Here is a 23,570-nt window from a genome sequence, read left to right on the forward strand (position 1 = left end):
CTATTCTATTGATGTTCAGTAGAAATTAGTATATTATATTTAATCAAACGATATTCGGAATGTTCACCCGACCCTGTTAGTCGCTTGTTTTGGTGCACAAGCTTCCGGATCAGAAATAAAAATAGTCCATGAAGATTATCATCTACTCGTCAACCTCAAGGTATAAATAGTAAATAATGAGTGGTCTTTGTAAGATGTACGCATGTATCTCTCTTGGGCATTTGTTATTTTGCACATACACGGATGCACACATGCATGCATGCATGAATCCATCAGTCAGTCTGCCCGTCCCTCCGTACGTACATTGGTACATATAGTTACACATACATACATACATACATACATACATACATACATACATACATACATACATACATACATACATACATACATACATACATACATACATACATACATACATATACATACATACGTACATACATACATACATAGAAAAACTCCTCAACGTGTTTTGAATAAATTGCAGGATCTATTACTTACTAGTGTACAGAATCCGTAAACTGGTCTTCACGTGCCATTTCGAAACATTTCTGAACGCCTTGGTCTTTCCAGAGTCGTTCTATCGCCACGGCCGCTTGTAGGGACAAGTCAATCTCACCAACGTTTATTGCTTGAAAATATTGGTGAAAAATCTCCTCGTCAAGCTGTCAGTGTGGTAAATTACGCCAACATAAAATGTTGTCAGTAATTGTCTGATATTGACCCTGTCCTGTATTGTCTTTACAACATACATACATACATACATACATACATACATACATACTGTCAACACAAACTGTCAACAGTTTTAGCCAGTCTGAGAAATCAAATTAGTTGTGGCAGTGAATTCAATACCACAAGCGCTGTCTTGGCCTTTTCTGTAATCTCTCTGCAAACTCGTAGAAGTCTGCAATGTACACACTTCTCGGATTTCACTTTGCGTGGTGTACGAATCACTGACGACAGGTTTTGTTCACCATCTCATACAGCTTTCTAAAGGGCACTTTGCTAGCTATGGTCATCCACTTGATGACATCATATACTATTCATCTCTGTGGTGATGCAGCCACCGGCATAGAGTCACAATAATGGCACACTGCTATTAATAGAATGATTTCAAGGGGGCAGGCACTTAACACGACCGGTGCGATTGTAATCTTCAGCAAATTGAAAGCTCACAGTCAAATACAACCATTATTTCGAGTTATGTAAAAAACATGGAGATTATAAATTCCTACCTTGCGCCTTACATCAGCAAATTTGATGCCAAGTTTCATCATCGCGTCCAAAAGTGTTTCCAAATAACCGATGATATTGCATTGGATAATGTTTTTGTATCTCAAGCGATCTGCCTCCGAGAATCCATCTTGATGCATGATTCTGAAAGCCAAATAATTGAGGGTCATGGCAGAAATGAAGGATTGTCTTGTGTTTAATCAATAATTGATTGAGTTCTGGAATAAATGTGTATATCTGTTCATCGGCATATTCTTCGGCACGCAACCTATTTCTGTCTCTTCTCTCCCCTCTCTCCTAATTCGGTATGTATGTATGTATGTATGTATGTATGTATGTATGTATGTATGTATGTATGTATGTATGTATGTATGTATGTATGTATGTATGTATGTATGTATGTATGTATGTATGTATGTATGTATGTATGTATGTATGTATGTATGTATGTATGTATGTATGTATGTATGTATGTGTGTGTGTATGTATGTATGTATGTATGTATGTATGTATGTATGTATGTATGTATGTATGTATGTATGTATGTATGTATGTATGTATGGATGTATGTATCTATGTATGTATGTATGTATGTATGTATGTATGTATGTATGTATGTATGTATGTATGTATGTATGTATGTATGTATGTATGTATGTATGTATGTATGACGTATGTATGTATGTATGTATGTATCTATGTATCTATGTATGTGTAAGTATATATGTATACACAGTATTGCATGATCAAATTTCCTCTCTCTCTGTCTTTGGTATACATGTATTATAGGATTCCTGGTTCCGGGTTTCAGTGAAGCAGTAGAGTATGTGTGACCTGCCACATCCATTAATCACAGAATTGGAGTTCACAACAGTGGAAAGTAACATACAGTATTTTAGAAAAAAAAATACGCACATGAATAACCCCTTCAGTGTGTGCGTGTGTGTTATTTATAGTTCAAATCTTTCTCAGGTAGAATCTAATCATATATATAAACCATAATTGGCTTCCCAGCGATATTGCTGTTGTCTCTGAAAGATTTAAATCACTGCGTCGTTGGCATGGTGCTTGCTTTAGTACCTACTCCCTACATTTAGAAATTTATGAAAGTCCTCATCAACTTAAAATGTAATATTGAATTTCTGGAATTTCTTATCCCAAAAGTTCTTGTTTGTATGGTCATTAATGGATTAATTTTAATAATTAAATATTTCAGGGACGAAGTAATATTCTTTCAAGGATTCTCGCAAATAAACTAGGGCTGACAATGTCACACAGATACTTGTTTGTCGTATGAATTTACCATTGGCATGTTCGAAAACACCACTTGTACTATTTTAGTGTATATTACTGAAGAACATGAAACCAAAAATATAACTATAAAAGGAATTTTAACAAAGTTACTTTTTCGATTAAAAAGTCACATTTTATCAAAAAGAAAAGAGACCGAAATAGCCAAACATCCATCAGAAATATGTGCTTTAGCTATGGTGTGATACGGCGCTCGATGGGAGCATGTCTCGCCGAGTATATTGTCCGCAATCGCTATTGTGTGAGCCACGTTAGCCATGAATGATAAGGTTTCAGAATACACACGACCAACTTTTTTGGAGTGGAGATTTAGCCGAGCGGTTCTCTCTGTGGCCTCTCCGCTAGGCGACTGATGCCGTATGTTGTGGGTTAAATTCGGACCCGATTGAAAAATAGCCGTATTTAACCGTTGTGTTAGTCATCGTTATCAGTCATGCTCGATTCACCTCACACAATTTGAGATGTGATGGTTTGACCCACGTCTGCAAAGCATCTTACAATCACGCCGAGACGAGGAACACGCTTATTGGGAAATGCTAATAGTATACAACGTTGTCGGGTTTACAAGATGGATGTGAATGAACTTTAGATAGCTTATTTGGCTTTGCAAACAAAACAGCTTTGTACATAAACATGTATCTGTGATGACATACCTGCAGGGGAAACAACCGCGATCACCATGGAAACTTACCTCATCTGTTTAACGAAAGTGCTTTTTCCAGAGCCGCTTGCACCTACAATCGAACAGTATATATAAATATATATATATATATATATATATATATATATATATATATATATATATATATATATATATATATGAATGAACGTATGTATACATATATAGATGGACAGATATAGATATATAGATATACAAACGTATACATACAACAATAAATAGATATAGATAGATGGATAGATGTAAACACACACACACACACACACACACACACACACACATATATATATATATATATATATATATATATATATATATATATAATATATATATATATATATATATATATATATATATATATATATATATATATATGTATACATACATGAATCCAAACTGGCCAACATAAGATGTGATTCTACATACTATAGTATACAATATGGCATGTCAAATAACTAAGATGTGCACGGCCGGGTTGCATTGGTATTTGAACCTTACTTTCTTCAATCTGGATAAAGATAAGACTTCTAATATTTCCTCCGAAGTCTGTTAAAAGAGCCTCCAAAATTTTAATCAAACTATTTTACAGAATGACAAACTGTAGGCATTGCTTTTGTCTAGCCTTGTTACCTATGCTTGATGAAGCCACGCAATAGTACATCTCCAATTTTGCTTTTCTGGGACTATGATAATGAATGTTGACCTCAATCATTTACTATGTTGCATATGCTAGATACAGGTTTGTCCTTGTAAAACAAGTTGCGAGGTTTTGAATGCTTGTAGACTGTGAGCATTGTAGCAGGTTGTGGTATATTGTCCATCTGACAGACAATCCCCCTCCCCCAGTACGGTTGACGTTTCTATCAATACAATGAATTGAATGGAGGACACCTGTATTTAATGTATTACATGCTAATGGGGGCTGTATATGGTGGCCACTGATTACCCAGAAGGGTTGTACCTAATATGAATACATTGATATTTCTGACGAGGAAAACATCGAATTCATATGTCTATGGTAACGCTAGGCCACGAGTTAAATAGAGCTAAAATAATGACCAGCTAGGAGGTGTTTTATAACATTTTTAAATTTCGAAAGTCCGTAAATATTTGTTTCTCTTGTAACAAATTTAGCACGTTGAACTGGATATTTTTGATTTCGAAAGGGATTGGCTCAAAGTTTTTTCACGGAGAGTTTGAGCATATTTTAAGTATTTCAATTCGATGCGCGTGTTAGCTTGGTACGTTTACAACCAATTTGGTGAAATTGTTAGGTGTATACGGTTTCTTGCTGCAACGCGTCCACTTCTAAATTTCTTCACGAAAAGAAGTGAAAACAGCCCTAGCATACCGATTGACGCACCTGTTTGCATTTCAAAATTTATTACCAAAAGCTCGAGTTCGTGCGACGCTGGACTGCTAAATCTTGCTCACTAACAAGTCTTCGATTGCGCTCTTTGCCATCCGCCATCGTTTCCACGGCAGACGACATCCCAATTAGGGTCACCTGACCGTGCCCTTTTAGCGATATTCGTTGGAAAATAATTCGTGAAAAATATTCTCAGATGTAGTTGTTTCGAACCAGTTGGCTATTGATATATTTTATTTACTTACCCTGGCCAATTGCAACAGAGAATCAGAATGTGGTTTGAGCAAAACAAAGATAACACACGATTTGCTCATCATTTACACCGATCTACGTCATTTCAGGTGAAGCACTGTTTTTGAGGTAAAAATGCGCCTCGGGGACATATATTCAGACTCTCAAACTTTTACAATTCTCTTCTGATCTACCACTTGTGGAGGTTCCTTCAAAAGCTCTTGGTGTAAAAAACTTTTCACCGTCTTAGTTTTTCGAAAATCGAAAATTTTCATTTTCCCCCATACTCTTAACACAGGGATGGCGGTCATTTGAGATCGGTAAATCTTAGGTAAGTTACTTCTCTAGTATCAAGATTTGCACGGTGACTCCGAGTTTTATTCTTGTATTTGATAGTTTATGGTCGGAATATTCCTTGAGGAAATTTTGAGCAAAAGTTTAAGTCTTTCACTTTAGAGGCACATACTATCTCAACGGTAATACACGGGCGCTATAGCCAACACTAGTCTGCACCAATGCATCGTTCTGATTGGACGATAACTTTTATTGGATAAATATTACGCCGGCAAGTTTAATAAAGTGGGACACCGGGGCTAAATAGAACCCCACACTAGCATAAATTACCGTAAATAATGCCGAAACAATGGGTGTTCAATGAAGAGAAAACCCGAAATTAGAAAATAAAATATGTATTTTAAAATTCACAGGGACTGTATAAAAGTCTCATATCTTTTAGAAAGAAACTGGAATTGACGACGAGTGTTGATGTAGAACTGGAACTTATTTATTGAATACGGAACCATGGCTGAGACTAAGACGAGAGGTACCTACACAGAATCTGGCTTACATCCCAATAGATCGACACGAACACTGGGAATTTACGGTGCAAATTAAAATGTGTAAAATTAAACAAAATAAGCCAACTCGAGCACTTACGTAAACTGCTGCCTAAATAAAAATGGCCTAGTTAACAAAATAGTGCGAGGTAGCGGGAAGCAAGATGTCTAAACCGTGGGGGAGAGGAGTGCCGAGCAGTTGTCTCGTCCTGCGTGGTCTTCAGGTCGTCAAGGGTTCTCCTTCAACGTCGAACCTCCACTCTCTTTTTCTCAGTCCTTTTTATTCTTATTCTCACCTATTGTTTACACCCGCATGTTTGCGCCAGTCATGTTATGAATACTTAATTAGTGTGGGCTGTGGCGCCAGCCGCGTCGTTTATCACCAGCATGGGGAATCTTATGTATGTTGAAGTTTGTGAGTTTGGTTTGAATTTTGAAATACCCACGTCAGATTAATATCATAACAAAAGCATGGAAAACTTTGAAAATGGTATTTTACTGCCGTTGAGGAATATTAATCCACCATCATATAACTTTGGATAACCATGCGTCATTTTTATACTTCTCCCTGAGATACAGCAGGTATAGGATGCAACAGCATCTAGGTTGAAAACATTGTGCATCGTGTACAATAATTAATTATTGACAAGCGAATTCAAGTTGTCCGACAGTGGCCAACAACAATGCGAATACTACCTGCAACCTGCATAAAGACAGCATTACTGTATCGAACGCCGACATTTGCGGTATAAATTTTGGGTGTATTAAAAGACGCAAAAATATCTGAAAAACACGTCAAAACCTGAGGCTAATTGAAAGTTCGACTTGTGATTTTAAAGGGTTAACGCACTATGATCCTATGGGTTTCCGTTGTTCGTTGAACTGTATATTTTCTGAAAGACTAACATTTTACTCCTATCTTATTAGGGACGGACCATTAGATCTTGGGAGGGGGTGGTCAAAAACAGAGAAAAAAAATCACAGCAGAAAGTAGGGAAAAAAATCTTCAAACTACTTGGCAAAATAAAAAAATAAGAATACAAATGCGTACAAAAAATTTGCAAAGGTCTTAAAAAATCTTGAATTTTTTTAGATTTTACCGACAGGAAGCAACTTTCTGTATTTTTAGTACGTCCTCTAGGCACATTTTTAATTTTAATTTATACATTTAGAGTGACTGTATCCCTTATACTGGAAGTTGTGATTATCTTATCTTCTCAGGACTTTTGTATTCTGATCACTTGAAAATTATAAAATTATAGAGCCTGTTTTCTACTTGTTTTCTGCGTACAAATCAAGCAGGTACACTAGGTATAACATTGAAACTATGGTATGGTTGTCAAGACAGAAAGTTATATTTGCCTTTTAAGATCAAGGTGAACAGATGCAGGCCACATCAGGTTCATTTTTTTCACAGCATTTTATTGCAATGATGAATGCATGAATTGTGAACAAATAGAAACACGTCAATAATGATAAAACAACATATCGGGTCATTATGTATTATTTTGCTTTTAAAAGGCATTTTCAATTTTTTTTCTCAAAAAACAGCCTTAAAAACAACGGCAACACATTTTTTAACATTCAACGATACACTACGTAGAATGCCATCTATCCAACAAATCCCAACACAAAAACACACAGAAGGGTTGAACTTTGAAGGTTTCTCTATGGCAAATATTGAATAAATCTGCACGAATAATCGTTTGTGTGTAGCAAATGCTGAATGACAATTATCTGAAGAATTTTTGCACCACAAAAAAGAGCATGATTTAAAACATTCTTAAGGGACTAATGTAGCAAATTTCAAAGAAATTGGACAAGCCCTTTCAGAGAATACAGATTTTTTGACCATAAATGACATAAATTGCCCTAAAAAGACAAATATTGAAATTTAACCACATCTATACATATCCAATCAATTTGGACATGCTGCTACAGAGAAATAGATGCTTTGATCAAAAAAGGGCTAAAAACACAAATATGCAATTTCACTATATTTTGCAAACAGCTTCTCAGTTTGTCAAAATCAATTGTAAATCATGAGATATGCATAATGTTTGGTGTAATGAATGTACGCATTTCACCATGCAGTAGAAAGGGAAGCCAGGAAACCCAAATTGCGCAAAAATCAGTCTCTGATTCCACTACTTCTTCATTTCCTTCTGTTCCAGTATAAGGCAATACTGTTGGACATTCAGTGCGCAAGATGATCTGCAACATTTCGCAAAATCTATCAGCAATATAAATCACTAGGCCATATGTATGTTAGGGTTACAGCACCCAATCTTATTTGCACTAGTGATATGGATGTACATTGTATCCTCAGACAGCGTCGAATTTAAAGAAAATTATAAATCTGAAAAGTTACTCAGAAAAAAAAATGAGCGCAGCTTTTCTCATTTGGAAAAAAAAAATTTTTTTACAAATTTACAATTGAAAAATAAAAAATTTCACAATTTCATTGTGACCACCCCCCAAGATCCAATGGTCCATCCCTTAGACCTTTAAATTCATTCTATACAATTGTATGTTGTATTGGAGTAAAGAATCAGAGGAGAACAAGGATGCCGTTTAGATGCACGGACTTGTCATATGTGATCTCAGCTCAAATTTAGAAACTCATCGAAAACGCTATCATAACCTTCATTAAGCCCAAAGTGAAACAAATGGCACGCCTGACAGTGAACATTTTAAAACAATCGTGGTTTAGGCCTATGTGTTGTTAGCATGACGTGTATTAAACGTGCTTCCAAATTGCAGGTAAGCGTCTCACCCTATTATCTATTATTATCTCCTTTGTAGGATGGCTCTGTTGGCATATTATTAAGCTCACTGATGTTAGTTCAATTTTTAACAGTCTTAATTTCAGGGTGATACCTGTTGGAAACATACGAAATTAAGATGTTATCCTACCCAACAATAATAATTTCGCCGTCCGCTTTGCCTTCGTGTTGTCCAAACGGATCATTTCTTCGATACGTGCGTGCTCCTGTTCTGTCTTGAGCCGTGTCTTCGAGGCGCCACTCCCCATCTTCAGACGGTGTTATTGAGTCCACCATATATAAGCACGGAGTCGTGATATAAAATCGCTGTGAATACCGCGTTTACTGTATCGTGGTTTCTCGATTTTGTCAGATCCTAGGGAGGATTCCGCGTCTTCCGTGCATGTTGGCTGTGATCGATGAACGATAAGATAGGCAGAATGGTTCCTAGGGAGATGCTGGAAGAGTATGCATTGTCCTATGTGTAAGCTAACATATACAGCAGTGAAAGTAATACACGTCTGCGCAATTGCAACCAAATCATAACAGAAACACCTCAGACCACGTGACAGATCGCAAGTTCTCTGTGTAATTACATCATTTGTTGTAATTTCCTTTGTCAACCCTACGTCAAGTTGAAGGTGTGCAATTCGATCTGAATATTTCAAAAAAAGCAAGTAGGTCTATTATTTCAGTTCATACATCTGATAAACGCTGCACTGTTTCCTGTCAAAAAGAGGGTTTGGTCTCTCGGGAAGGTGTCATTATCAGCTTATCCGATCAATGCACGCCTCCCTTACGACTATTTCAAATTGCCATCATCATCATCATCATGCTGCATGGTGGTGGTGATGATGATGATGATGATGATGATGATGATGATAATAATAATTTTCATATTTTTATTAAAATTATAATTGTATACATTTATTAAATCAAGGATAATATTTTTCATGGTTTTTATTAAAATTAATAACCAGGAGCCTGGATTCTAAAACCATTAAATGCGTTTTTCTATGTTTTTTGTTCTGTTTGTAAATATGATTCATTGTTGCAGTCCAAAAATCATGTCGGAATGCCTACAGTTGAACTTGGGAACATTATCCTATTTAGTTGTTGACAACTAAATTTTTAATTCGGACCAGAACTCATCTGTCAACAATTACACTGCATATTGAACATAACGCCTTGCGTTCTCAGTGCTAATACTTTTGTTCTGCGACATGCTGTACAGAGGGGAATACGAAAATGTACTATTTATACAGAATACACATAAGGGTCTGAAAGGCCCAATACACTCTAACATTACATGAAACAAAGTACATAAATATAAGAAAACATTATTGAAAGTTGGTGTTGCTAGCTGACCCACGTACTACGGAATCCATTAATTTGATCATATTATGTTCACTGGTTGAAGAGAAAAAAAACCTGTAGTTATGGGGCTTGAAGTATGTTACAGACTCGGTGCAAATGTTCACCGTTAGAGTATGTAGGCTTTGTATGATACGCATGTATACTTCGTTCTTGTACCGGTTCCGTGATGCAGTGCGCGTTAGGCAATACAAAGAGTATTTTACTCATAGAACTATTTAGCCGTAGGGTATACGCACTGTATGTTACTCATAGAACATCACGGCAAGTTACACCCTGACCTATATTTTCGTCGACGATGGAAACAAAATACACTAGACATATTTAGCATTGTCAGTTGTGTCATATCCGGTGTAAAACACACAATCAGCGTACGATGTTTGATACAGTCACGGTAATGCAGTTTGGCATAACCGGGAAGAGGTGTATTTTTTCATCTACACATTTTCTAAGCATCTAGGTTTTAGAAGGTAAAACACCGCTGAACATCGAGTCGAATAATTTTGGTTGTTGGATTATCGTAAATCATGTGTTAGTTATTTGTGTGGAAATACCATAGCGAGAATGTTGTGAACTCTCCAAGACAGTATATTCATAAATCCATGAGGCAATTGTGATCGTTTCCAGCATCGTTCTGCACATTGAATTGACACTCCTGTTCTCCTGTGTATGGTTTACAACACGATTGAGCGCCCGCTTGATATCTTCACAGATGCCATAACGAGCGGCTGAAAATGCGGGAAAACGGGAAATGACTGTTAAGATCCACTTTTAGACACATTCTCTACTTGAATCACGCAATCTAACGTATCCTGTGTACTCAACTGCCTAAAAGGGTGACCTGTGACCTCGGGAACACTTCGGATGGGAATCGAAAATATAATGCACGCGGATTGATGGGTTTTGAGAATACTACGATCAAGGTAGCTCCCATAGGCTGTTGAGATACCGATCTTGATGTGAAGACAGATGTAGGTGTGCTGTTTTGAAGAGGCTCATTGACATTTCTTCGATGTGAGACAGGACAGCGGTCAGGACAATCTGAGTTCGTAGGCAAGTACCTCATTAGTATACTAGTTTTTTTAACCAACTTTAATGCACTTTGATTGATTTATAGCTTCAGGTCGCCTTAACAAAGCTGCAACAAAATATCCACATGACTACAAATAGTAAAGATGCATAATCCTATAGGGCAAACGTTTGCATGCTCTACTATAGCTGCTTCGAAAGAAAAAAAATGTCAGATCTTGAAACGCAACAATATTTTTATAAAACTATACACGTTTTGAATCACAGGCGCTACCCTTATCCTTTAGCTATCACAGACCTAGTTTACAGCCCAAATTCTGTTGTTGCTGTCATAAGTTGCCGTACTTGATATACAAATGATGGTTTTTTTTTAATTTGCGAGGGTGATAATTTGTTAACCGCTTGCAAACGTAAAACAGATTGGCGTCAAAAGCATATACCTTTCAGCATTAAGGTATGTGATCAAACGTTGCAGTATCTTACCTTGACGATTGATTTTGCAGGAAAAATGTCACGTAAACACGCAAACCCTCCTAAAAAATTACCACGGCTATGGAGCAGACATGGTAAGGTATTTGCATGACTTTTTTATATACATAAAACGCACGCCGCCCGAAAACAACGGCAGAAACTCGTGCCATTTAATCGCTTTAGCACCCTGCTTCATGAAATTACGATATTTGTGTGCGATCGCGATTGTGCGGGCAAAAACTCCCTCATGTGATGTCCTGCCTTCAGAGAACAAGAAATTCAGGGTCAATCTCTCATCCTTGACAAGAGGGGAAAATGGCGGCACTTTCCAAAGATATGAAACTTTGCGCCTATGCGTTATTTTGAAGACACACAGTCAAAAAGTACGGAACGAGAGATGCGCTGACAGCTCTATTAGCGTGGTAACATCGAAAGGGCGGACGTCTCACAAAAAATGTCGTTGTCTTCATCACACCAAAGGAGGCAATAGACCTTTCCCCGGTTATCCCACAATGCATTGCTGTGGCTACATCAAACACCGTGTACACAATCAAAACAACGAAAACATACTGCTTTTGTGTTGTATAACGGATTGTTATACAAGAATGACACAAATTTAAAATGCCAAATAATATCCCGTGAGTATTCTATACATCGGCGTCGAAAATATATGTCAGGGTGCAATCTGCCATATAGTCCCATGAATAACATACCCTGCGTGTACCCTACGGCTATAAAGTTCTATGCGCAATGCACGCTTTGTATACCCTGGCGTGCACTGCATCATGGAACTGGTAAAAGAACTATTTGACAGTCTCGTTCTTCAACCCCCCCCCCCCTCTCCAAAAAAAAGAATGCCGGATATAGATTCTCCTTGGTTACGGTTACTGTCTTCTGTGACATGGGAGAAGCAACTTATGCAAGACAAGTAACATTTGGAAGCGCATAAAACGCTACAAAAAGCAAAATTGACAGATACGTCTGTTTATTTATTTATTTATTCATAAGGACATTCATAATTAGAAAGTAAGGTGTGACATATTTAACTCAAAAAGCGATCAACGAAGCAGTAAATATGTACGTTAACGATAGTATAGTAGAAATTAAGCTCATGACCAAATCAGCTTCGAAAGGAGCCCCCTACAAATGGTAGAACGAAAAAAGAATTGTAAAACTTTTCTGGAGAGTCGCATGAATATCTGTCCCCGTAGCGCATTTTTACCCTAGATTTTACCCTTTGCGGTCATTGTCGGTGCAACTTTAGCGATGACTGCAGACTTATAACAATTTTCCGCTCCCTCTGTTTATGTGAACACTGACGGCAATACCGGACTGTGCGTTGATATTTGATATACAGTACAATGCATATTGTATTGAGTTAAAAATTAGTTGCAAAATGTCCATGCAGATGATAGGATTTGGAAAGGTACTGGTAGGCATTAGAGAAATATGGAAAATGTAGAAAAGATATCTGCCTATTTCTACAAAATAGAGATGCCACAACATAAGTGTACCATTAAAAGTTACGTGTACCACATGGGTAATAACGAAATAAAAGTAGTGAATATTTCAAAAAAATATTTTAAGCAAGTTAAAAGAGCCAATATTTCTGTTCCAAACCCAATTTCTATACGTCTTAATTGTCTTTAATTGGATGCTCCAACAAATGACACACTTGTGAATATAAAACAAATTCCAAATAGTGTCCATTGGACGGGCCACCGTCCTTTTCATGATTTGACCATAATCATGCAGGTCAATGACTTGCTGTATGTGCGCGATTATTTCAAAAGTATCTTATCAACAGTGGTCGTGAAGATTAATCTTCTTGAGTTGCATTCAGGATTTGCACTGTACTTTAATATTATGCCAATACACGGGATGGGATGGGATTCACCCTGGGATTTTGAAATTACTCAGGTATACCAATCAGAGGAGTGTTAGGACCATTACGTTTATTAATTTGACCTTCTTTACAAACACATAGTTTCAGCTGCGTTACATTCGAATTCTGTTTGAATGACCCTACACTCATGATGATGATAATAATAATGGGTTGTTATATAGCACTCATATCCACAAGTACTTGTGCGCAAGGCGCTTAACAATTATTATTACTACTGGTCACTGGACCTAATTTGATACCACACGACTCCCTGGGGAGCAAACAACAGCTCGCAAGTGCAGCCAATAAGCGCAGCAGAGCTAAACGCACACATTACGGCCACTGTCCTTACATAGGTACCCATCACTCCTGGGTGGGGAGAAGCAATGAGGAATGAAGTGCTTTGCTCAAGGACACAACATAATTGCCATGCCGGGGCTCGAACTCACCATCCTGTGATCGTGCGTCCACTGCTCTAGCTACTGGCCAATGATATACCCAGTGTCTACCTGCAACTGCTGTGAATTTACGACCTGTTGAATGCAGTTGCAGCAAATTGTTGCAGCATGACGTTCGCATGTTCTTCTGCGACAGTCTCTCAGCATCTTTCTCTTCTAACAGGATACTCATTCATTTTCATACACCATGAGACACATAACCCCTCTTGTCGCGCGTTCGAAATTTATTCTTACTTATATTATTGTTGATACCCATTATTTGACTGCCACTGCCACTCAGCCAAATATCCGGCAACACATCTACAAACTGCTAAAAGTATGAGACAATCTGGTAGGCCTCAATAAGAGGATGCCCAGTCCATGATTATCGTACAGAGAAATCTCCCAGGAAGTTGCGATACTATTAGAAATTAATCTGGGCACTTTGCAGGTGCAGCCAACGGAGCTATTCATCGAGAAAGCTATTCCAGGAGCAATTTTTGAGGGCAGGGGAAATTTTAATTTTGCTAGGGCAGGGGACATGTTTTTAGGTGGTAGGGGAGCAAATTTTAGGTTTTTTTTGTAGGGCAGGGAGGATATCGGTTGATTGTCCTGGGGACAGGGCTTGGCGAAAAACTTTTTGAGGGGAATTGTTTCCAGGGCAGGGGAAATTGGCAAGTTTTTTTTTCGCCACAGGGCGAGGGAGCTTCAAAAATTCACAGTGGGGAGGGGAAACAGGCAAAAATAAGTGGGGAGTGGGTAAAAATGAAGTTTGAGTGTGAGAGGGTAAGTCGAAAAATTTTCTGTGGGAGGTCAATTATGAACAGCTTGTTAATTACCCTCTTGACTTAAAATTAGTCAGTTCACATTACTTGTCATGCACAATATATCTTATCATAGTAAGGACCTTTTTAAAAGTGCATTGTTCGTTGGCTGCACCTGACTTTGCATCAAGGCACGCAAGGTCACCAAAGGTGTCAAAAGCATGTGAATAGCTCACACGTATAGTCAAAACGACGTCAACATGAATGTGTCAATACTTTTATACCGCATGATGGGAACGAATGGTCTCAATATAGTCACGCTTCAAGCGATGCATTACATAAACGCGTCGGTGTCTGGATTTATTAGATGTTTTGAATCAATATCACCTGGGACTAGTGTAAGCTTACCTGTCAGGTTTTTTTTTAAGTCCAAAATTTTAAAAACTAATGTTCCAGATACACTCATGCAAAGAGTGCCGGTCGTCTCATTGCCCGGGGGGGGGGTAACTCCATGGCTAATAGTACGGGGGGGGGGGGGCTCCGCACGAACAAGGAAACCCAAACTGTTGTGATACCAGTTTTGAGCGAAAAACCTACCCTTTCTGATACCTAGTTGTGGAAACGCAGCTATCTCTTGGCGGGGTAGCGTGAGTGGCGGGGTTGACCTTTGACCCGCATAGCAACTCACGCTACCCCGCCAACAGATAGCTGCGTTTCCACAGCTATCTGATACCATACAATACCATACGTATACAGATACGACTCACTCGCCTTGCGTACCAGGGGTACCAACAGTCAAACCGACAGATCGGAAATATTGATGGTAGATCTGGGATGTAGATACATGGGTTTCCAGTGTTGACAGCATGATTTTTTAACAAATGTCAGTTTGTGTTTAAAACCGGACCCTTTCTCATACCAACACCTCGTGAAAAGTATACCCTTTCTGATACCAAACAGTGCAAAAAAACGACCCCTTTCGCGCGGACCCTCCCCGTATAGCCATCTATGGGAGTTACCCCCCCCCCCCGGGCTCATTGCCCAGAGCAAACGATACGCTAGCATTTAGTCAGGGATGGACGGATGGATAGAAAGATCTTGTTCGAAACCGGGGATTAACAATTATATTGCATCTCGGTTTGAAAGCCGACAAGCATTTTGATGCGCTCCAAACACTAGTTGCATGCAAACTTTTTTTAATCAAATTTTCACATTTTTTTGATGCCTTTCCCATTTTTTTCAAAAATTTGCTCTGCATATTTCCCTGTTTAAAACCCCACACCTCCCAAGATTTGGTGGTCGACAATCCGTTATCCGAGTGTTAGGTAGCTTAGTAGTTTAGATCATAGGTAATCATTGAGGAATAGACGAATACATCTTGCTAGAGGAGGAGGATAGCTTTAAGGAAGCGTTCAGTTTTTACGGCCTGGGGGGGCCGGCAAAATCTTGTCGCCGGTGTTCAAAAAATATAGACCCCCCCTGCATTTTTTGTGAAAAAAAGATGACCCCCTTTGTCAGACGAAAAAATTGATGACCCCCCCCCCCCGAAAAATAACCAAAACCCATATGTCAATTTACCCGTATGGTTTGGATTTGAACTCCGGTACGCGGCGCACTTTATTCGATGCCAGTCCACAAACTTCTCAGCCACATCCATTGAAACGTCTGTTAATAAGAATGAATGTAAGGCAATTTTTAACTTCATTTCCATAGACAACTCATGTCCATGGACATTGTATAAAGTAAACTTTTTTGGAGTGGTTCGCCAAAGGCAGCCCTCCGGTTAAGAGGGTCATGGGCCATTACGTAAAGTCAACTTTATTCTAGTGGGCCACCAAAGGTGGCACGCCGGTAAAGAGAGTCAATCATGGCTATTGCATAAAGTAGACTTTACTGGACAGGGCCGCTGAAGGCGCGCGGCCATTACCATTATTCAGTGCGTGATCCCAGGGGTCCCTCAAAAATGTTTCTAATACAAGCCACGGCTTCAATTGGGAATTTAACCGTAAGATTGCCGTGGGGTATTACATAAAGTCAATTTATTGTAGTGGGGCCGCCGCAGGCGGCCCGCCCGTAAAGAGGGTCAATCATGGCCATTGCATGCCATGCATAAACCTAATTGGAGTGGGCCGCCAAAGGCGTCTGCCCGTTAAGAGGGTCATGGGTAATACATGATGTATATTTATTGTAGTGGGCCGCCCAAGGGCCCGCCGGTAAAGAGGGTCAATCATGGCCATTGCATGAAGTAAACCTAATTGAAGTGGGCCGCCAAAGGCGTCTGCCCGTTAAGAGGGTCATGGGTAATACATAATGTATATTAGTTGTAGAGGGCCGCCGAAGGCGGCCCGCCGGTAAAGAGGGTCGATCATGGCCATGGCATAAAGTGAACTTTATTGTTGGTATTATGTTTTTGAAAATGTGGTGACCCCCTTTCCTACCAGTGAAAAAGCGATGACCCCCCCTTTGCGGATTCCAAAATTATGATGACCCCCCTGGATTTTGCCGGCCCCCCCCCCGGCCGTAAAAACTGAACGGTACCTAAGCTATATAGGCCTAGGCCTACATCAAAATGAGAATATATTGCCACTTTTCTGTTAAAAGATTTGACAAAATTTTTACATGCAAAGAGGCCTCTGTAGATTTTGACCCACGCACTAGTCGAGGGTTCCGTAGGATATCAAGGGTCAACCACATTCCTTGTGTGTGGAGGGACTGTGGATCAACGCAAGGTCCCCGCACATTCGCTGGCCTGCGGCACAGTCAGGTATGGAAGACCGGTCACGACATGCGACATGCGACCTGCGACTTCAAAACTGCGACCTGCGTCCTGCGAGTTTGAAACATGCGACCTGCGACTTCGGCATTTACAAGGTGTAGGCCTAACCTGCGACTTCACAACAGCGACCTGCGTCCTGCGTGTTTGTCAAACTGCGATATCAGTCTTGATTTGTTCGCACCATTGCTCTGAACACGAGCCTGAAAAACACGAGGGACACCATTGCACTATATTAAAACAGCCGGTTTACCGCATTCTCGCGACCAGAGCATTATTTTCGCACCGCTGGCCTACGCAAAAATCGGCCAGCGAAAGAATTCAACCAGCGATAGAAGTGCATGAAGCTGTGACGGTAGAGAATTCCACAAACGAAGAGCACAAATTTATTTTCCTTCTTACGAAAGGCAAACCGATCTGAAATAATGCAATAGCAATAGGGTTTTAAACGTCTACATCAGTGTTTAATAGTTTCTGGAACTTTTCTGCCTACATGATCTAAAATATTATATACACACAAAAATAATATGTACATATTATAGTATGTACATATTAGGCTTAAACACTGAAAATAGGATTGTAGGAGGGTTTAATTATGTCCTGTTTTACAGTTTTAACTCGCGTTATCTATAAAGAACTTGAGTCGGTCTCTGGCTATTCATGGTTAGCAAATATGTTTGCACTTCTGTCAATATCAGTATTATTTTAACTGCTTTACTTTGCATATGTTATTTGTGTAGACAAATGTAGTCCGAAGTTAACCAGTAAGAATATTTTTATTTTTCCAACTGAACAAAAGTTGGATCAATTCGATTTTTTGACGAAAAGTAAAAATGAAATTAGACGAAAAGATGGCAACATCCGATGATCAATCACTGGAGAATTGGAACAAAACTGGAAATGTTAGAAAATGAACGACAATAACTGAAAATTCTAATGTTTGCAATGACACTGACGCAGTTATGATACAGGGGGGACAACTGATGAATTAAACAGACAGCTAGATGGTTATACCACAGTGAAATGAGGATAAATACCAGAGATTTCTAAAAATCAAAAAGTTTGTTGATAACATAAGGAAAGAAGCGAGGTAAGGCAGACGAAGAATATCTAAAATAATTTGAAATTATAATATAAACATATAAATGCCTATCACGTAGCATATTATTTTCCATGCATTAACACGTACTGTCAACATTTCCGTCATAAAATTATCTCTCCAGATGAAAATGAGTGAACTGGTGTGTACATGAATTGAGTTTTGCCAGACTTTGTGAACGATTTACCAAAGCGAAAGCAATGGCTTATTAATTGATCGATGTTGAACGTTAAATCTCCTTTCCACGTTTTACCCTTTGAGCGCTGTAATTTTCTCCCACCAAACTTTTAGTGCAAAATTTTACCAATTGTATGAATTTTCTGTAATTTTTTGATAATTTTGGACCAAATCGACATCACATTTCATTGGCTACAGGTTTTTCCCAATTTTTTTTGCAAAAATTGGAGAAAAATTGACAGGGGTTTATTATATAAAGGGGACAAAAATAGACTTTGGCGCTCAAAGGATTAAAGTTCACGCAAGACGCCTCCAATCTAATACTGAGGAAAACACCATGAAACGTTACGTGTTGTTGTCGCATGTCGCAGTTGTGAAGTCGCAGGTCGCAGTTTGACAAACACGCAGGTCGCTGTTGTGAAGTCGCAGGTTATACACCTAGGTCTAAATGCCGAAGTCGCAGGTCGCATGTTTCAAACTCGCGGGACGCAGGTCGCAGTTTTGAAGTCGCAGGTCGCATGTCGCATGTCGTGACGCGCGGTCTTCCATAGTTTCCAGATTTAGACACTTTTAATGTTTCCTATGAGAGACCGGTCACGACATGCGACATGCGACCTGCGACTTCAAAACTGCGACCTGCGTCCTGCGAGTTTGAAACATACGACCTGCGACTTCGGCATTTAGACCAAGGTGTAGGCCTATAGCCTGCGACTTCACAACAGCGACCTGCGTCCTGCGTGTTTGTCAAACTGCGATATCAGTCTTGATTTGTTCGCACCATTGCTCTGAACACGAGCCTGAAAAACACGAGGGACACCATTGCACTATATTAAAACAGCCGGTTTACCGCATTCTCGCGACCAGAGCATTATTTTCGCACCGCTGGCCTACGCAAAATCGGCCAGCGAAAGAATTCAACCAGCGATAGAAGTGCATGAAGCTGTGACGGTAGAGAATTCCACAAACGAAGAGCACAAATTTATTTTCCTTCTTACGAAAGGCAAACTGATCTGAAATAATGCAATAGCAATAGGGTTTTTAAACGTCTACACCAGTGTTTAATAGTTTCTGGAACCTTCTGCCTACATGATCTTAAATATTATATACACACAAAAAATAATATGTACATATTATAGTATGTACATATTAGGCTTAAACACTGAAAATAGGATTGTAGGAGGGTTAATTATGTCCTGTTTTACAGTTTTAACTCGCGTTATCTATAAAGAAAGTCGGTCACTGGCTATTCATGGTTAGCAAATATGTTTGGATTGCACTTCTGTCAATATCAGTATTATTTTAACTGCTTTACTTTGCATATGTTATTTGTGTAGACAAATGTAGTCCGAAGTTAACCAGTAAGATATTTTTATTTTTCCAAATGAACAAAAAGTTGGATCAATTCGATTTTTTGACGAAAAGTAAAAATGAAATTAGACGAAAAGATGGCAACATCCGATGATCAATCACTGGAGAATTGGAACAAAACTGGAAATGTTAGAAAATGAACGACAATAACTGAAAATTCGAATGTTTGCAATACGGACACTGACGCAGTTATGATACAGGGGGGACAACTGATGAATTAAACAGACAGCTAGATGGTTATACCACAGTGAAATGAGGATAAATACCAGAGATATCTAAAAATCAAAAGGTTTGTCGATAACATAAGGAAAGAAGCGAGGTAAGGCAGACGAAGAATATCTAAAATAATTTGAAATTATAATATAAACATATAAATGCCTATCACGTAGCATATTATTTTCCATGCATTAACACGGACTGTCAACATTTCCGTCATAAAATTGTCTCTCCAGATGAAAATGAGTGAACTGGTGTGTACATGAATTGAGTTTTGCCAGACTGGTGAACGATTTACCAAAGCGAAAGCAATGGCTTATTAATTGATCGATGTTGAACGTTGAATCTCATTTCCACGTTTTACCCTTTGAGCGCTGTAATTTTCTCCCACCAAAATTTTAGTGCAAAATTTTACCAATTGTATGAATTTTCTGTAATTTTTTGATAATTTTGGACCAAATCGACATCACATTTCATTGGCTACAGGTTTTTCACAAAATTTTTTGCAAAAATTGGAGAAAAATTGACAGGGGTTTATTATATAAAGGGGACAAAATTCGACTTTGGCGCTCAAAGGATTAAAGTTCACGCAAGACGCCTCCAATCTAATACTGAGGAAAACACCATGAAGCGTTACGTGTTGTTGTCGCATGTCGCAGTTGTGAAGTCGCAGGTCGCAGTTTGACAAACACGCAGGTCGCTGTTGTGAAGTCGCAGGTTACACCTAGGTCTAAATGCCGAAGTCGCAGGTCGCATGTTTCAAACTCGCGGGACGCAGGTCGCAGTTTTGAAGTCGCAGGTCGCATGTCGCATGTCGTGACCGGTCTTCCATAGTCAGGAGATTGAAAAACTCAGCAATTCAACCAATCTTGAAATGCGCCAACTACGGTGAGGTACGGTGAAGCATGAATACGCGATAAAACACATTTTACTGTGTACGCTCACTTTTAAAATCCGGTAATAAGTATTGTTAATACGCATTAAACTGCATTACGTTGAATTTTAGCATCAACACTACGATACACTCCTTCTGAAGCTTCGTTTTCTGTTTGCGGTAATAAATGGCGGGAACTCGATAAGCGACACTTGTTGTATTTTTGTTCAGCAGCTTGGGGGGTCGTGTAGTTGCATAAGGCGCGTGTATTCACGATGCTGAAGTTATTTTCGTATTCGTTTTCGTATTCGTTTTCGTATTCGTATTCGTATTCGTATTGGAGTCACTGACAAAATTTTTTATTTTTAGTCCAAATTTCAGATATGAAACGTGCAATATACGATATTTACTGAGGTTTAAATATTGTGATAATTTGATTAGTAATTTCATCTGCCAAATTTGGTTAAATTTACATAAATTTACATTTGTAGATTTTAAAGAATTTTGTTCACTTCATTTTATTTGAAAAAAAATACTTAAAATCGGTTGGGATCTGGTAAGGCAGCATCTTCGCTTGCCAATGTCTCTTGACCGGACAGCTGGATGCACCCCGAAATCAGTTGGTCAGTGCCAAGTAATGGGACTCGTGAGAGCGGATGCAAAGGAGCTGCCCTGGACTGTACCATTGTTTTGCGGGGAGGGCAGATTTTTATGAGGCGCTGCAAAACGGGTGACTGTTGAAAGGTATGATGAACGGGGGACTTGTCTAGGACAACCATCTGAATAAAAAAATGTGAAAATTGTTATATCCGGTCATCCTTTTGGACTCACTTAGAATGATCATATCCATTTACAATTTGTATTTCAAGTATTTTACTTGATTTTGATATGGCTCTACGTAGACCTGAAATAAATTATAATAACAATACAATACAATACTTTACAAAACTCAGGGAGTGCGGTAAGGCAAAAATTACAAAATTGCAAGTTACGACTAAGTTGTACGTGCTGCTACAGGGGAGAAAGTAACATAAATCAATGACAATAGGTAGTTTGTCTTTCAGAGTAAAGATGTGAGCAATATTATACATAAAACCGGACCGACCGATAATTCATGTATTACATTCAATGAGGGCTCAAAGTAGCGACCATTTTCAGTCGCATAGGTGACCAAATTTTATGAGATTGCGACTGAATTTTTTCAAGACATTTCTCCATACCGTATACGTGATCAAATACAACATATATTCGCTCAGTGTTCACGGAGCATTGTCCTGAAAGGCCACGACCCACAAAATACGCATTGAATAAGCATAGCCGTTGAGCGGAGTTACTCAAAGGTTTGAGCGCGTTCTCTCCTCTGCACAGCGCTGCCAATGTGTCTGCTGATGTTATCTTGAATGATCTGTCAAAATATCCCATGAATTTAATAATAAATTTTACTACAATCCAATCAAGTATCAGAAGCAGTTTTAATGCTGTCACATCATTTCAAATGAACCAATCATAATCCCAGCATAAAATGTCATCAAAATATAGCTGACAAGGGAAAACAAGCAACCAGTAACTGCAACATGTTTCATGCGTTCACGTGCGTAATGAATATTTGCGTTTAGTGGCATGTGACCGGCTAGACCATTTCCGGAAATCGTCCTTTGGAAAGCAGATCAAAGCATCGATTTCATCAAGCTTGGACTGGATTATCCTGTTTCATAAAGGTTTTAGTTTTTCAGCTAGATCTAAATAGCAAGCAACTTTGTTGAAATATCATGGCAAATCTGCCGGGTAGCGACTGCAATTATGTAGAACCATGGAGGTAAAAGAGAACAGACCATGGATGGGACTGTGGCGATGACCTCAATGACCCGAGCGAGTTCGATACACGCCACAAGTACCGCTGCGATATCACAGCTAGGATTAAATGCGCAGATACCTTTGAGTTTTGTTCTCTTGCCTACAAAATATCTATCGAAAGTTGATAGTTGCTGCATTTCTATTCAGAGTTTTTGTTGAAAAAAGGAGCTATCTACGGCTAGCGGCTTAATTGGTCCCCCAAAATAGTACTGCTGAAAGTTTTCGGAGTGACCTGCAGAACGGAGTTGTAGAGCGGGGCAAACTGCGTAACACTAAAACTGGATCGCACAGTAACAAATGACGGAAACCGATCGAGCCAGTTGCGACAGCTACTAGACTAGCTGAAGTCTATTTATCATAGAATACAGGTATTTCTCGATATTTCGCGATACAAATTAATTTCCATGCATTCTAGTGTATCTTATCATAACGCAAGTTGATCAACATGTTCTGGCAATGACAGTTGACGCAAACGCAAGGAAAGAAAAAGAGATGGGCCGTACTGAAATAAAGACTCTGACAACAGGTCACACATTAATTTAATCTTTATTAGGGAAACAAATGTACCGATCGGGACATAGGCCTATGATACCATTTTATTCATCTCGTTTTCTTTTATGACGCTTTCCCACATCATATGAGATGATATTTTCTTTGCGACATCATGTCATCGACTTAGGGGCATGCGATAACGTTGAGCCCTGCATTCACTGTCGTTATGACGATCACTTTCTCAGAGATATCAGTTTAAAACAAGAAAATTACCTTTTAAGTTTACAACTCGTCAAATTGGGCGGGTCAGCTAAATTTCCATTATCGATA

At 38.9% G+C, this 23,570-nt stretch overlaps 1 protein-coding gene across 1 annotated transcript in view; it reads right to left on the minus strand.

Annotated features, from left to right (window-relative positions):
* The window catches only part of LOC139114400 (guanine nucleotide-binding protein G(i) subunit alpha-3-like), a 34,144-nt gene that overhangs the window by 9,536 nt on the left and 1,038 nt on the right, over positions 1 to 23,570 (minus strand). The window contains exons 2-5 of the mRNA XM_070676117.1: positions 8,579 to 8,837; positions 3,239 to 3,281; positions 1,239 to 1,380; positions 502 to 665 (exon numbers count right to left, since the gene is read on the minus strand). Of these exons, the coding sequence (XP_070532218.1) occupies positions 502 to 665; positions 1,239 to 1,380; positions 3,239 to 3,281; positions 8,579 to 8,696 (467 nt within the window). The 5' untranslated portion in view covers positions 8,697 to 8,837. The remainder of the gene's footprint in view (positions 1 to 501; positions 666 to 1,238; positions 1,381 to 3,238; positions 3,282 to 8,578; positions 8,838 to 23,570) is intronic.

Source organism: Ptychodera flava, chromosome 16, assembly GCF_041260155.1.
Source record: "Ptychodera flava strain L36383 chromosome 16, AS_Pfla_20210202, whole genome shotgun sequence".
NCBI lineage: Eukaryota > Metazoa > Hemichordata > Enteropneusta > Ptychoderidae > Ptychodera > Ptychodera flava.